At 36.6% G+C, this 14,836-nt stretch overlaps 2 protein-coding genes across 4 annotated transcripts; both read left to right on the top strand.

The window, feature by feature from the left end:
• Positions 1 to 6,736: 6,736 nt before the first annotated feature.
• Positions 6,737 to 10,332, top strand: PDE320 (pigment defective 320). Of its 2 annotated transcripts, none has more exons than XM_086661592.1 (5): positions 6,737 to 7,364; positions 8,119 to 8,372; positions 8,906 to 9,260; positions 9,491 to 9,828; positions 9,976 to 10,332. In XM_086661592.1, the coding sequence occupies exons 1-5, from the start codon at positions 7,316 to 7,318 to the stop codon at positions 10,171 to 10,173; spliced, it is 1,194 nt and encodes a 397-aa protein (XP_086517718.1). In that variant the 5' UTR covers positions 6,737 to 7,315; the 3' UTR covers positions 10,174 to 10,332. The 2 variants fall into 2 exon arrangements, with proteins under 2 accessions (XP_086517718.1, XP_086517717.1); XM_086661591.1 differs by having other exon boundaries at positions 6,771 to 7,364; positions 8,126 to 8,372.
• A 1,515-nt stretch (positions 10,333 to 11,847) lies between these two features.
• Positions 11,848 to 14,778, top strand: LOC147559692 (two-pore potassium channel 5-like). 2 transcript variants are annotated; one of them, XM_086661590.1, is made up of 3 exons: positions 12,056 to 12,636; positions 12,766 to 13,276; positions 14,385 to 14,778. In XM_086661590.1, the coding sequence occupies exons 1-3, from the start codon at positions 12,225 to 12,227 to the stop codon at positions 14,536 to 14,538; spliced, it is 1,077 nt and encodes a 358-aa protein (XP_086517716.1). In that variant the 5' UTR covers positions 12,056 to 12,224; the 3' UTR covers positions 14,539 to 14,778. The 2 variants fall into 2 exon arrangements, with proteins under 2 accessions (XP_086517715.1, XP_086517716.1); XM_086661589.1 differs by having other exon boundaries at positions 11,848 to 13,276.
• The last annotated feature ends 58 nt before the right edge of the window (positions 14,779 to 14,836 follow it).

The raw sequence follows: 14,836 nt of genomic DNA, 5'->3' as shown, positions 1-14,836 counted from the left end.
TCAGTAGGGTTATTCAAGGACCAAACAAATTTGCTCTAACAGATCTCCAGGACAACAAGTTCCTAATTCGTTTTGAGACATCGAGTGAATTAGGTTTGGCTATCGAGAGTTCACCATGGTCTATAGCAGAAGAATTAGTGGTTCTGGAGGAATGTAAAATTCATCAAGCACCAGAGGAACATATATTTGACAAAGCTCGCTTTTGGGTTCAAATGCATGGAATCCCGCTTGGTTATCTCAATAGTTCTACCATTAATCGTCTTGCCGGATCACTCGGGAATTTCAGTCCAACAACACCTGAAGATGCTACTAAATGGAGTGTATATGGACGGGTTAAAATCGAATTCAGTCTCACTCAAAAACTCCCCCAAAGTCGGTATTTGAAATTATCCAATACTAAATTGATCCGTGTGGAACTTCGATTCGAACGCTTACCACGGTTTTGTGTATCATGTGGTTTAGTCGGACATACCATCAAATTTTGTCCTATACTTCTGCGATTTCATGATTTACTAAAATGGGATCTTAATGATGAACAGAAAGCATTGGTTCTCAAAGCTTTGAAACCTAACTATCCTGATTCTTTCAAAGTGTCTTTCTCTGCTAGGGGTACAGGTAAGGAAATGCAATCTTTTACTACTTCAACTATTCAAGAAGGAGAAGGATCAAAGGGTGGAAAACGCATTCTCGAAGCAAACGAAGAACAACAGAGGCCAATTCCAACTATAAATGAATCTTTCGGAGACCTCCTGTCCTATCTCTCTCAAGCGAAAAAGTCTAAAATTATCACTACTGAAGGACAGGTAAGGGGAGTTAATATAAACTCTCAACCAAATAACATTACTAACATGCATACAGGTAGTGCAGCAACTACATCAACAATTCAGACAAACTCAATGGAGCAAATTCCTATCGTTACTCTAGAAGGGGACGGGGTTGATCGCTTAAGGAAATCTTACAAAAGGGCTGCTAAAGCAAGTAACACTGATCTCACTACTGAAAGGGCTACGGCACCCAGAATGCCGCCAGAAGTATGAATTGTTTCGCCTGGAATTGTCGGGGATTAGGGAACGACCCGACAAAGGCTACACTTAGACAGTTCCTGGGGTCTACCAAACCCAAATTGGTATTTCTTTCTGAGACTCGTATCTCTCAAAGTTCCTTTGTCTCTTCTTTTAATTTTCGTGTTTTTGGTTTAGATCAAAGTTGTATGGTTCCTGCTCAGGGTAGGAGTGGTGGACTCCTTCTTCTTTGGTCTAGTGATTTTAATGTTTTTGTTAATTCAGTTCCTCTAATCTTATACATATTACGATTTTAATTTTGTTCGCATAGTTGGATTTTACTCTTCCCTCATGCGGGTCTATTTCATCTCCCGAGGTATAACAGCGACCACTCTCCCATATTACTCAAACTCAAAGTTGTAGGTCGTATTCTCCATAATATCTCTAGATATGAGGTCTACTGGACTAAACATACCAATTTTGAAGAAACTTTTACTAAGAGCTGGGAAGATAGCTCAGGTCCTTTTCATGACCGTGTGTGTCAAGTCAATCAGACCTTATCGACTTGGAGTAAAACTGCTTTTGGTATGATTACTAATAGACTTAAAATTTTAAAGAAACGTCTTAGTGACATCCAGACCCCTGAACCTACCGACCAGACCTTGGGTATAGAAAGTGATATCCAGGAGCAAATTATTCACCTTGAAGAGGTCTGATAGGCCTAAAAATAGGTCTATTCCCGCAAGTATACGGGGTCAAGTTATAGTATAATTTGTAAATCGGGAAATCGTCCCAAGGAATAGGTAGGTAACTTCGGATATTGACGGCGAGTTTAGCCCAATAATCAAAATGTCAATAGCTAACCTAGACTAACACACACACACACACACACACACACACCACTCATAAATTTGATGATTGATTGGTAAGAAATAAGAAAACAAATAAAACTAACTAAACTATCTAAGAAAGAGATGAAAAGATATCTAAGGTTATAAAATCCACCGCATAATTTCACTTTATAAAACAGGCACTTAATTACTTAAATCACTTTTGTATTTACTCGGGATCCAATATAATGAACTATTTGAATTCCGGATGATGTTCTAGATAAAACACTTTTATAATCACTAATTCTAATTGTCTTCCTTATAAAGATTCGGATCACTTAACTATTATTCATCATCTAAAAAGCATACTCCATCTAACAACTTAACGAAAGTATGAAATATCTAATTATGAGGCATGAGTAATGGAAAGAAAATCCAATCCATATAGGTAAACAATCAATAGACATTAAAGCACATCAAAGGATTTAATTAATCAAGACAAGTATTACAAAGATCCAAAATGAGTTTCATCTACAACCTTAGATTGCTAAATTAACTATACATGGAATCTAGAGTGACATTCCTTGACATTGTAAAATAAATGAAAATATTAAAAAATTAATTGAAAGAAATCACCAAGAATGTTCAAAATCCATATTCCCATGTATCTCCATTTTATCCAAGATTTGCTCCATTTGTGTTCAAGAATTGTACTCCAATAAATCTAAGTAATAGCTATTTTATTGCCACCCAAATAAAAAAAAGAAAGAGAAGGAAGAAATTAGATGTAGATAGAAGTTGGAAAGAAGAGATGAAAGGGGATAAAGATGATAGAAGAATATGGAAGAAAGAAGGAGAAGACTATTAATGGAAGAAAGAATAGTGGTATAGAAGAAGTAGTAGTAGAGAAAGATGGAAAAATAATGGAGAAGATAGATTTAGTAGTAGAAAAGAGAGAAAGAAATAGGTGAGAGGGGATTGAAAGAGGAGAGGGAGATTGAGAGGGTTTGCAAGTCTAGGTTCTAATGGAGGAGAAAGGGATTTATTTATAGGGTTAGGGTTTTGGTTGGGTTAAAGTGGTAAAAAATAAATAAAAGGAAGGGTTAAAATTGGAAAAATGGGGGTTTAAAGGACAAAAGCTGGCGGCTAGGGTTTAAAGGTTGAAATCCGGATGTTATCGTGTACCCGGTTATAAGATAATTAGGGTGAGATGATTCAGCAGCCGTCGGATGGAAAAGAGCGCGGGATCTGGAGGGACAGGAGAGTGACACGCGTCCGGGAGCATAGAAGTTAACCAACTTCGGGTGCACGGAATAAGTGTAAAACACGGGACTTACGGAAGCCGTCGGATCTGGGACACGCGGAAGGGAACGGCTAAGATTAAAACGTGAGATCGGGGCTACGGATTCTAAGTTGCTTCGGGTAACACGGGAATGGAATAAAGGACGGACGCACAGCAGCCGTAGATCTTGAAAACGCAGAACCCAACGGTCAAGATTAAAACGTTTGAACGGGACCACCAAGTTAAGTTGCGACGCGCTCCACCGGATCAGGCCTATAGGGTGCGCTTGGATGCTCAGCGGGAACACGGGATATAGATGCACCAGCCTCCGTCCTCCGACACGTGTCTGTTGGTGTATCGCGCGCCAAATTTGTGCCCGACACTGTCCCGAGTGTTGACCAAATGTGCACCAAATGTTGACTGACAAATGACCAAAATACCCTTGACTCCAAATGACCAAAATACCCTTCATGCATCTTTTCCTCGTTTTTAACCATTTTTCACACCTAACTCTGCAAAAGACACCTAATCAAGAAAACCAACCATTTTATTATAATAAAGACTCGAAATCGACTAACTTGGCTAAATTAAACGACGTAGATGGGACATTTTCATGACCCATCAAGGTCCACCGTACTCAAAAGGAACAAAGATCTCGTCTTCGATGGGCTAATAACGGGGATCGTAATACTAAGGCTTTTCACGTGTCTATGACCCACCGTAGACAAAAAAACAAAATCCAACAATTAACCCTTCAATCAGGTGATATATCAATGAACGAAAAAGATATTGCTGATGATTTGATTTCATTTTTTCAGAACTTATTTACTGCAGAACCAGTGGTCCAGGCACCTATTGAGATTCTCAATGCATATCATATAATATCAGAAGCTGAAATGGGCTACATCTCAAGAGTGCCGACAGAAGAGGAGATAAAGGAAGTAGTAATGAATATGGGGTCAACCAAAAGTCCCGGTCCAGACGGTATACCAAGTCATTTTTACCAACACAACTGGGACATAGTAGGTCCTGAACTTACCAAATATATTCAAAATGCCTTCAGGTCAGGTAAGATTGACTCTGCCATAAACAAAACTACTTTGGCCCTCATTCCTAAAGTCAAGCACCCGAGTATGGCCACTAATTTCAGGCCGATATCTCTATGCACCTCAATTTACAAGTTCATCACTAAAATAGTGGCCAATAGAATTAGTCCTTATTTGGAACAATGCATTATGTGGACCCAGAATGCGTTCGTCCCCAATAGACAAATTGTGGACAACATTATCATGACCCAGGAAATTCTTCACTCCATGCAAAAGTCTAAAGCTAAGAAAGGAGGTTTTTCATTAAAGATTGACATGGCTAAGGCCTATGATAGAGTAAACTGGGACTTTCTTAAACAAGTCTTGAGAGCCACTGACTTTTCGGGCCTCTTCTTAGATCTCATGGTGTCATGCATTACGACTCCCTCTTTTAGCATACAGGTTAATGGTAATACCTACGGGAATATTGTGGCCTCCCGGGGCCTCAGACAGGGATGTCCATTATCCCCGTATCTATTTCTACTAGTCTCTCAGTCTCTCTCCCTTCTTATTAATAAATATGAGGAAGATAGTCTGTACACAGGTTATAAGATCACCCCCCACAGCCCCTGTATATCCCACATACTTTTTGCCGATGACCTCATCCTTTTTGGGAGGGCCACCACAGAAAACTTAACTGCTATTATAAATTTGATCGAATATTATTCTAACTTCTCGGGCCAACTGGTGAACTTTGATAAATCTTCCGTCCTTTTTGGGAAAGGAGTCCCCCAAAATATCAAAAACCAATTCTCCAATGCCCTCCATGCTCCTATGATGAACAATCAAGCTAAGTATCTGGGATCCTTTCTCATGAAACCAGGTAATCGTATTAATAGTTATTCCTGGCTTATTGAAAAATTTCAGAAAAGTCTATCAGATTGGAAGTATAATTTAGTTTCTCAAGCAGGTAGAACAATATTAATCAAATATATATTAGGTGCCTATTGTACTTATACTTTCAGTTATCAGAAAATACCATTACAGGTTATCAACAAACTGGAACAAATTGAGAGATGCTTCTGGTGGGGTCATACACAAAATGAGAAGAAAATTCATTTCGTCAACTGGCAAATTATATGTTCCTCAAAGCAACACGGTGGACTAGGGATAAGAGCTCTAGCAGAAGTAAATGACTCACTCATTGCAAAATTGACTTGGAGATATCTTACTAATCCAGACGCCACATGGGTGAAAATCCTAAACTCGAAATACATTAAAACAGGAGATTTCTGGTCAGTATCTAACTCTTCTCCTGCTTCTCCTGTTTGGAAAGCCATTTTAAATTTGAGAGACACATTCTCCTCTAACATTCTGTGGCAAATAGGAGATGGTAACCATGTTAATATTTGCTCTGATCCTTGGTTAATTGACATGCCCAATAGGAGACCTAGCCTGATTAATAATCATCAACCAGATATCACTAAGGTATATCACCTTCGCAACATAGACAATACAGATTGGAACATGAACTTATTACTTCAACATTTTGACCAATCTTCTATTGAGGCTATTACCTCCATTAATTTAAACCCTTCTCACAATGAAGATACTCTTATATGGACACCTATTGACTCCGGCCGGTTTACAACTAAATCATTCTATCATCTCATTAGGGAGAGACCTGTTCTTAATGACAGAATCAAAGAATTTCCTTGGAACAAACTTTGGAAAAGAAAAAATATGAACCCTAAAATTCAAAACTTCATTTGGAAAGTTCTTCATAATGGTATTGCAACACTTAACAATTTAGGTAAGTTTAATACTACTATCTCTACTGCATGTCTAATGTGTAATATAGGGGAAGAGGAAACCATCGATCATTTATTTGGGGATTGTCAAATGTTCAAACAACTAATAGATAAAACAAACGATATCAGGCTCAAAAATCTCACTATGGATCCCATCAAGAATTTATCAGAACTACTGAATAGAAATGAAACCATAGATGATGAGTGGAAAATTTACACTTATCTTTTATGGTGGTGGTGGAAAACCAGAAATGAGAAAGTGTTTAGATCTAAAGAACCAGATCTCCAAAGGTGTTGGTGGTCAATCAAACAGGAAGTAAGTCTCTCGAACCCATCCCTTTCTAACCCTATTTCCTCCTCAGTCATGCAGGTAATCGATGGGCTTATATATCTTAAAAGGGGATTCGAAATCAATGGTGGATATGCTCTCTGAAGGAGATTGTGTGTTACCGTGGCGCTTATCTAGGGAATTAGGGATGCTGCGTAATGACATCAGGAGTAGCAATGTGGAGTTACAATTTTGCCCCCGAATTTGCAATTCAGAGGCTCATCAATTGGCTAAATCTGCATTACATCCTTCGACTTATGCTATTTGCTTTTAGTCCTTTCAGTTAACTTTAAGTATTCCTTGTAGCCTACTGTTGCTTATGATACTTGAACATTGTATGGTTACTGAATATTTTATTTATGAAAGCTATTATCAAAAAAAAAAAAGTTTGTTTCCACCCAAAACTTATTACCCCGGAAACTTCGTTGATTTTCCCATAACGTAGGCCCATGGAAAAATGAAGGACCTTTATTGAATAGTTATCATTTCTAGTATATTCAAGTCCGTTCCTTATCATCAAAAAAAAAAAAAAGTCCGTTCCTTCCGTTAATTACCAGAGAGAGAGAGAGAGAGATATTAGGCTTCAAAATTAGAACGCCAGAAGCCCTAAAAATCCAATTGGAGCAAATCAATGTGTGTGTTATAGACTGAATTTAGGGTTTAAAGTGTCTTACGCTTTTGAATTTTGAAATGCAAGTGAGAAATTTTGAAGCAATCTGACCTAAAAGTGTTCAACCCATCATCGAAGTAGAGAGAGAGAGAGAGAGAGAGAGAGAGAGAGGGGTTGGTGCTGAGTTTAATTCAAGTAGAGAAGAATGAAGAAACTAAGATGGGCAATGGACTGTGGATTCTGGGACTTAGACATGTCGACACCAGTGACAGTCGACGGAGTAGCTAGACCAGTCCCCGGAAACACGATTCCGTTAGGGTTATCTAGAGGAACCAAATTAACAAGGTCAAAACAGATTGATTTCATGCAGAGATTCATGTGGATGCCTTTTGTTCCTTCTTATGCTGTAGATCCAGCTAAAGGTGGAGATGGTTTTGCTCTTCAACGCGTTCTTACTTTCCCATTTGGCGAAAACTGGTAAATCAAAGATATAAACCCACAATTTCATGTTTCTTCCCATTATTGATTTACTTTGATAATCTCTATATAGAATTCATGAATGAAATTGTTCTTCTTATCTTATATGAACTAAAGTTACAAGCTTTTTATGTTTTGTTATGATAACTTTTATGTGTTTTCGCTTCAAGAATTTTAAGGTATTTCATCAATGTAAGAATTTGATAGTGAGGTTCTCATAAGTTAAGTATTTCTAAGTAGAAATGAACTCCGGACACCAAACTTATCTTGAAAACTATAATCTGAAGATAGGATACTAACTAGTTTTATCCACCGTATTTGTTTCCGCTAAAGCAAGTAACAATACGTAATTCTGATTTGCATAGATACATTGACGGAAGAATTTCTCAATAAGGGGAAGAAGAAGAAACCTCATTGTCTGCGTCAACCGCTGCCACCATCAGAGGGGTTAGGTTACAAAAAAGGAGGTGGAGACGAGGATGGTAATGGATGGAGAATGTGACGATGGTTGATGGTGGAAGAGAAGATGATGGTCTATGGTGGTTGTCGGTGACTGGTGGTGGTCAAACATTTTTTTTCGTCCCTTAATTAGGTTGCTCAATATTTCTTAGAATTACAAGGTCACGCAAAAAATTCTTTTATCCATACATGGGCCGCCAAGATGTAATAACCCCATCTTTGGGTGGATTGTCAGATTAGAACTAGTTATGCTAATCACTGTAATTTTGATCTTAACTGGTAATTTGGTTTGAAGTATGCAGGTTTGGTACTGTTCTGGGCCAACTTAATATACAGAAATCAATAACTTCTATGAAGAAAAGCGGTTTGACTAAATTATCAGATTCCTCTTCTTTTAAGAACATGGGAAAGCAAATTTGTGATAAGTCCTTATATGCCCTCGGGTTCTGCTCGGAGTTCTTGATCGGACAGAATGATACATTGCTTTTGAGCTCAGAGTTATATGGTGATAAGAAGTCACCCCGAAACAAAGCAGTTTTTCATCACAAGGCAAGTGAGCTTAACATCTTTAAAGCAACCATGGCCACATTAATTATTATGAGAACAATATTCTTTAAAAAATTTAATGAAATGTTTATTAATTCAATGAGTATAGCTTTCTGGAAGATTATTTATCTTGTCGTATGCAATAAGAATAACACAAGTATTAAGGGTTGCTATGAAATTGGTGAAAAGGATCAAATTGTTATAGTCATTAGCCGGACCCCCGAGGATAAAAAAATATACTAACATCCCGATGGCTTATGTTCCTTATGAAATTGGAGGGCATTTTACTTAGTTTTGAAGATTCCCTAAAAGTAATAATTTAGTGTATCTTCACCTCTATTCGCATCTGCAAAACCCTGTTTTTCTCAGTTTATTACTTCTGTACTCCAAATCTGTGTAATCATGCTCTAGTAATTCAAAACCTTTCGGCTCGTTTTCTTTTTCACTATTTTTGCTGCATTTTACTAATTTGCTGTTTCTCAGTTGGTCTAATAGATATCCTTGCATTTCTTAGCGTATAATATGTATCAATGCAGTTTCCACAGCACAATTTGACTATGGAGGCAGTGTGGCCTGGGCTTTTCATTGATAACGTTGGGACTTACTGGGATGTGCCATTCTTGATGGAAATTGATCTGGCTTCTCTTGCTTCGGATTCCGGCTCAAGTTGTCACGTGTGTGTGCACCATAATACTGGGACCCCCAAACAGCTTGGCAGTGATGAGATTGCAAAAATACCTCAAGCTCTACTCCCAGGGTTGTCTGTCAAAACTGCCATGTCCATCAAGAAGAACATTGATATATGGAGAAGCAAAGCTAGTAAACTGAAAATGGTACAACCTTTTGATATTTTCCTCTCGAATCCTCATGTTTCGGCATCAGGATGCATAGGTAAAGCTACAGTAAACTCAACTGTGGAAACTTTAGTTTCTTTGTTATGAGATATATAACCTACAAGTTTTCCTTTCGTATTCTCTATCAGACATTTTGATATTTCCTCTGATTGTTAAGTCATCTAGTATGCAATTGTATTTGGTTGGGTTGATTATGTTTGATTTAGAACTCAATTAAATGTTTCTTCATAACTAACTTGGTGAGAATATATGTTTTTACAACTGTAGGTACGGTCATAACTGCATCTTTTGGAGAGAAATCAGTGACATTACAAAGAGAAGATGAGTCTCAAAGTTTTAATGGCTTCAGTTTACATAGCCCTGATAACAGATCAGCCCTTTTAGCAGACTTATTTGCATCTGCTTCATTTACAACTCAGCATGGGAATTTCCAAAGACTTGCCCTTGATCTTACCCGACTACACGCACGGCTAGATCTTCCCTCTGGTTCGAAATTTCTAAGAGGAGCTGCAAACGCGGCAACCGATCTTTACAATTCAAAACCACTTGATATGATGGCAGTACAGGCAATGTGCCCAGATATCACTGTTTCTCTTCAGCAACAGGTCTAAACTTTTACTCTCTTGATTGAACAAAAAGTTCTATTTCTCTTATTTTTTGAATCAAAAGAAATGACAGTATGAGCTTATGAAGTTGACGTTTTTCCAAGGAAGGGTTATTTATGCTTTTCTTCTCTGCTTATTTTGTTGCAGATTTTTGGTGAGTTCAGTTTCCGAGTGGATTCTAGAATTGCAATTGACATGAAAAGTAAAGATGGTTATGCTAAGGTGGATGAGACAGTATTTGCATTAGAGTATGCATTGAAAGTTCTTGGTTCAGCAAAGGCTGTAGCCTGGTATTCCACTAAACATAAAGAAGCCATGGTGGAGCTTCGTTTTTTCGAGAGGTAATTAGAACGTTTGAGGTGTATTAGTCAGTATCTATTCCATTGTGTTGTGAATGTACCCCTAATCGTTTCTGAAAAGTTGGCATTCTTTCTACATTTTGTGTGTTTTAAGACTTCGAAGTTTTTTTTTTTGTTGAATATGTGAAGTTCTCTCTTTCTCTCATTCCAGAAATTGTTTCAATCACCTAGTTGGTTCAATGATCTAGTTCAAACTATGATATTTGAACATAAAGCTAACACATAAATCTTTAGTCCTAATATCCACCAAGTTTGGGTTTTTGGTTAAAGTTGAATCCAACTTTTAACTCTTTACAAAATTATGACTTCTTTTGTGGGTTGTCAAAGTTGACTTCCAAGATCTTTACATGTACTCAACTATTCATGGGATGTTCTTTTAATGGTGAGTAACTTTAATTCCTCTCCAAGTCAAACTCCTCTTCATTTAACCCCACTACTTCTGTAGTTATATTGACCCTAAAAATCCTCTCTCTAATATGTACTTTACCTTATACCTATTTCTCATGTAACCCATTTATGATTATCCAATTTTGAATTTTATATTTGTATCCATTTATCACTCTAGAAGCAAAAGTCTATATTTTCATTTCAACATAGAAAAAAAGTTTGTACTCCATTATTTAAGTTCTCTACTATAATATAGAAATGTTTACTTTTATCTCCAAAGTATATCCAGAAGAAAGAGATGAGATTTGAAAGAAAAAAGATTTTTAATTCGAAGTTTAAGACTAAATTTTATTACTTAATTAAGTCAGATGAGTATTATGAAGAAAAATAAATTTATAGTATGATAATTCGAACTAAAAAATAGAAGAATATTATTGATACCCCGACTATCTCGTTGGATATCTAGTCCAACAACCAAGCATGCTTCCTACTACCTATTTCATGTCACAAGATAAAAGATAATACACAAAGATGACATCAAGTTTCACGGCTTCAATTGACCATTTTTTTTCTACAAAGAGCTGTAAAGTCCTTACGTCGCATTAAATGACATGAATAGGTGAAATAAGCATATAGATGTATACTAACATCCAAAGCAGAACCAAGAATTAGCACCAAAGGTACTAAAATGTGATACAATAGGTTGAAGAATATATCCCCCCTCGATTGAGAACATATAAACACTTATTTTTGGGTTGCAAAGCTTGAAGTGAGATAAGATCTTGAATTGTTTTGAAAATATATCAATCTTCACTTCACAATTGTTTTTCTCTTTAAATTAAAGAAATGACAGTAAAATGGATTACAATTGAACACACAAGATTTCTAATCGATTAGAGAACGAGATAGATTGGAGAAGGCTGAAAAGCAAATGGTGTTGGCCAGCGATGGTTGTCAGGTTGTAGTCATTTGAAAAGAGAAATGAAGAGGAAGCAAACAATATTGTTTTTGTAAAATCAGTCACCTCCCATCACCAGGTCGGGTTGTTTCATTTTCGGTCAAGAGATAAAGAGATAGACAAAATTACTCCTGAGACGAAGAATAGAAGGAGAAAAAATTATTGACTGTTGCGCCGCTTGACTAACGGAATCATATTCAAAGACCAAATATTCTATTTGGTCACAGTTCGGGCCAAAATTAGAATAGTACATTAATTGCACATTGGCCAATGTTGCTAGTATTTTTTTTGCCATGTTATCACGTGACTATACCTGTTAGCACATGTATGACCGACTGTTAGTTTTTCAAGGACATCGATAGATAGAGATATCTATCTCATCGGAAAATGACCAACATTAAAACGGTCCCGGTTTGTTTGTAGGCATCTGAAATCTGAATAGAATATTCGTCGGAAACTGAATACACATTTTTCCCGGAATCTGACGTCTCCCATTTATACACCTACTTCAATTATTGAGCGTGCTAGTAGACGACTTCATGGAGTTTTGAGTGAGAAAGTCTTTTTCCCTCTCTCTCTCTCTCTCCTTCTTCTTCCCCAAAAGGCGGCTCCAAATCCAATACAGAAGAAACAACTCCCTCTCTCTAATCTCTACTCACTTTCCCTACCCTCTTCTGTGATTACTTTCTGCCATGGATAAAGAGCCATTTCTAGCCTCACAATCAAATACCCATCTCGAAAATCTTCTTCAAAATGAAGAAATCCCATTAAAATCATCTCAATCCGTTGGTATAAATCAAGTTATTTATGAAGATATGGAAGACCCTTTTATCTATGGTAACCCTTCTTCACATCATAACCTAGAAGTACCTTCTTCATCTGATGATGTCAACCCACCACTATCAAATACCAGGAAACCAGGTCTCACTCGTTCTAGAACTGCACCTGCTATGGCAGCCATGAGAGATCTTACCCATCATCAATCAGAACTTGAAAAACCCAAATCTGATTCTGGTTCTATTATTAGACAAGCTATTTTATTGCTAGTCTTTTATTTATCTCTTGGTGTTTTATTTTACTCATTTAATAATGAAAATTTCTCAGGTATTGAAACTCATCCTATGATTGATGCACTTTATTTTTGTATTGTTACTATGTGCACAATTGGGTATGGTGATATTGCTCCATTAACACCTGCTACAAAAATGTTTGCTTGTGTTTTTGTGTTAGTAGGGTTTGGGTTTATTGATATATTGTTAAGTGGGGCAGTCAATTATGTCTTAGATTTGCAAGAAGATATGATCTTATCGAATATTCGTGTCGTTGGAAAGAAAAAACACAAAGGATTCTCAGCTAAAAACTACATTTATGATGTTGAGAAAGGAAGGATGAGGATTAGAATGAAGGTAGGATTAGCACTTGGGGTTGTTGTTTTATGTGTTGGAATGGGTTTTATGATTTTACATTTTGTTGAGAAATTAGACTTTGTTGATTCAATTTATCTATCAGTTATGTCAGTAACAACAGTTGGGTATGGAGATAGAGCTTTTAAGACTATGGGTGGAAGATTTTTTGCATCAATTTGGCTTTTGTTATCGACTCTTGCCGTTGCTCGAGCATTTCTATATTTGGCAGAATTTCGAATTGATAAGAGGAATAGGAGAAGTTTAAATTGGGTTTTGCATAGAGATATCACAATTGAGGATCTTTTTGCAGCTGATATCAATCACAATGGCTTCATGAGGTTAGTCATTCTAATCTTCGTATGTTCTTCGATAATTCCTTATCTTATTTGAGAAAAAGTACTATTAGTTTCTATGTTTGAATTTCATGATTAATTATCTAGCTAGCAAGATATAGGTGGTCATCTACTAACTACAAGATTTTGTGCAAAACCTTATATATTTACAATCCTACGAAGCTCTGGATATTAGGTCAACAAACAAGAGAAATAACAAATAGAAAATTCAATAAGATGATTATCTTACCACGTAATGGCGATATATGGGTGAAAAACACGGCACTTGAGTGACAAGGTTGTGCGGGTGAAAAATGGGAAGTCTTAAGGAGTCTAAATCAAGTGGGTCGTGGGGCAGGGAATGATTGAGCCATTTACAATTTATCGACATATATTGTTATATTACCTATCATAATATAGAAATATGCATATTTTAAGATACATTATATATAACAAATTAGTCAATTAAACCAACTGACAAATTATATATTAGTATGTCAAAGATTCATAGGACTATCTATTTGAATGATGTAACATCATAACATGACGATTCCCGTAAGTGCTAAGCCACAAAGGTGTGGTGGAAGTATTTTAAGTTGTCTTTTAGAGATGTGAAGGGGCAGACTCCTCGCCTGTAACCAAGTCTGTGACGACATAGTTGAGTGTCATTGTATAAGGCTTGTAAATGAACAATATAACACCGTAAACCACCTTTGAATTTTCTCTCTACAAGATTACGTCTCTCTACTCTTTAGAAGGCTATAACTGTTGTTAGTGAATATGACACCCCAAACCTCCTTTTGGTTCAACGCCACAAGCTTAATATAGTGAAGAACGAACCTACTACTCAATATCAGACCATTGAACACACAATATAACACACCAAGGTCTACCCATAAATCTCGAGAATGACCTCTCATGAAAACAGATAATTGAAGTTATTGAAGTTAAAATCGCTTGTGGATTGATTTTGCCATTTTCTTGTTATGGAGTCTTCATTCCTGCACTGTCTTTCTTGTAGATTTTAGAGTAAATAGATAACGTAGTAATGTTGTGAGCGATCTATAGAGAACAAAGTTTATTATGCTTACTTTTATCTATGTTATGTTTACAGCAAATCAGAATACGTGATATTCAAACTCAAAGAAATGGGGAAGATTAATGAAATAGATGTATTACAAATCTGCAACCAGTTTAACAAGCTCGACCCAAACAATTCCGGAAAGATAAAACTCCCCGACTTGTTGAATTCTAGTAATAGATTATAACTGCATAAAATGGGTTGGTTTTCTTTCAATGGTTGAAGCGGGATCGATGTTGTATACGGAGAGAGAGAGACGGAGAGATGCAGAAAACAACTTGTAAATGAATGGCTTGAAGGTATTATAATATAGAAACGTTACAAATGTACAGAAAATATTTGATCAATTTTTTCAAAGTTGTGAACTCAATTCTTACATCTGTATATCATACATGTATAAAAGAAGCTAAATTTGTTTTTGCATCTATATCAAGATAAAGAAGAGTAATGCTAGAGAACAAGAAAAATGAGGTATAAATCATATG

Source organism: Eschscholzia californica, unplaced genomic scaffold, assembly GCF_041429995.1.
Source record: "Eschscholzia californica isolate CP2 unplaced genomic scaffold, dmEscCali1.0.p SCAF_2, whole genome shotgun sequence".
NCBI classification, from domain to species: domain Eukaryota; kingdom Viridiplantae; phylum Streptophyta; class Magnoliopsida; order Ranunculales; family Papaveraceae; genus Eschscholzia; species Eschscholzia californica.
This window is presented reverse-complemented; position numbering and strand designations above follow the sequence as displayed.

Excerpts from the sequence above, each read along its gene's own strand:
- LOC147559692 (XM_086661589.1), top strand. The coding sequence starts at position 12,225 with ATGGATAAAGAGCCATTTCTAGCCTCACAATCAAATACCCATCTCGAA. Across the intron at positions 13,277-14,384 it reads AATCACAATGGCTTCATGAG|CAAATCAGAATACGTGATAT; the intron begins GTTAGTCATTCT and ends TTATGTTTACAG.
- PDE320 (XM_086661591.1), top strand. The coding sequence starts at position 7,093 with ATGAAGAAACTAAGATGGGCAATGGACTGTGGATTCTGGGACTTAGAC. Across the intron at positions 7,365-8,125 it reads TTCCCATTTGGCGAAAACTG|GTTTGGTACTGTTCTGGGCC; the intron begins GTAAATCAAAGA and ends TGAAGTATGCAG. Across the intron at positions 9,829-9,975 it reads CTGTTTCTCTTCAGCAACAG|ATTTTTGGTGAGTTCAGTTT; the intron begins GTCTAAACTTTT and ends ATTTTGTTGCAG.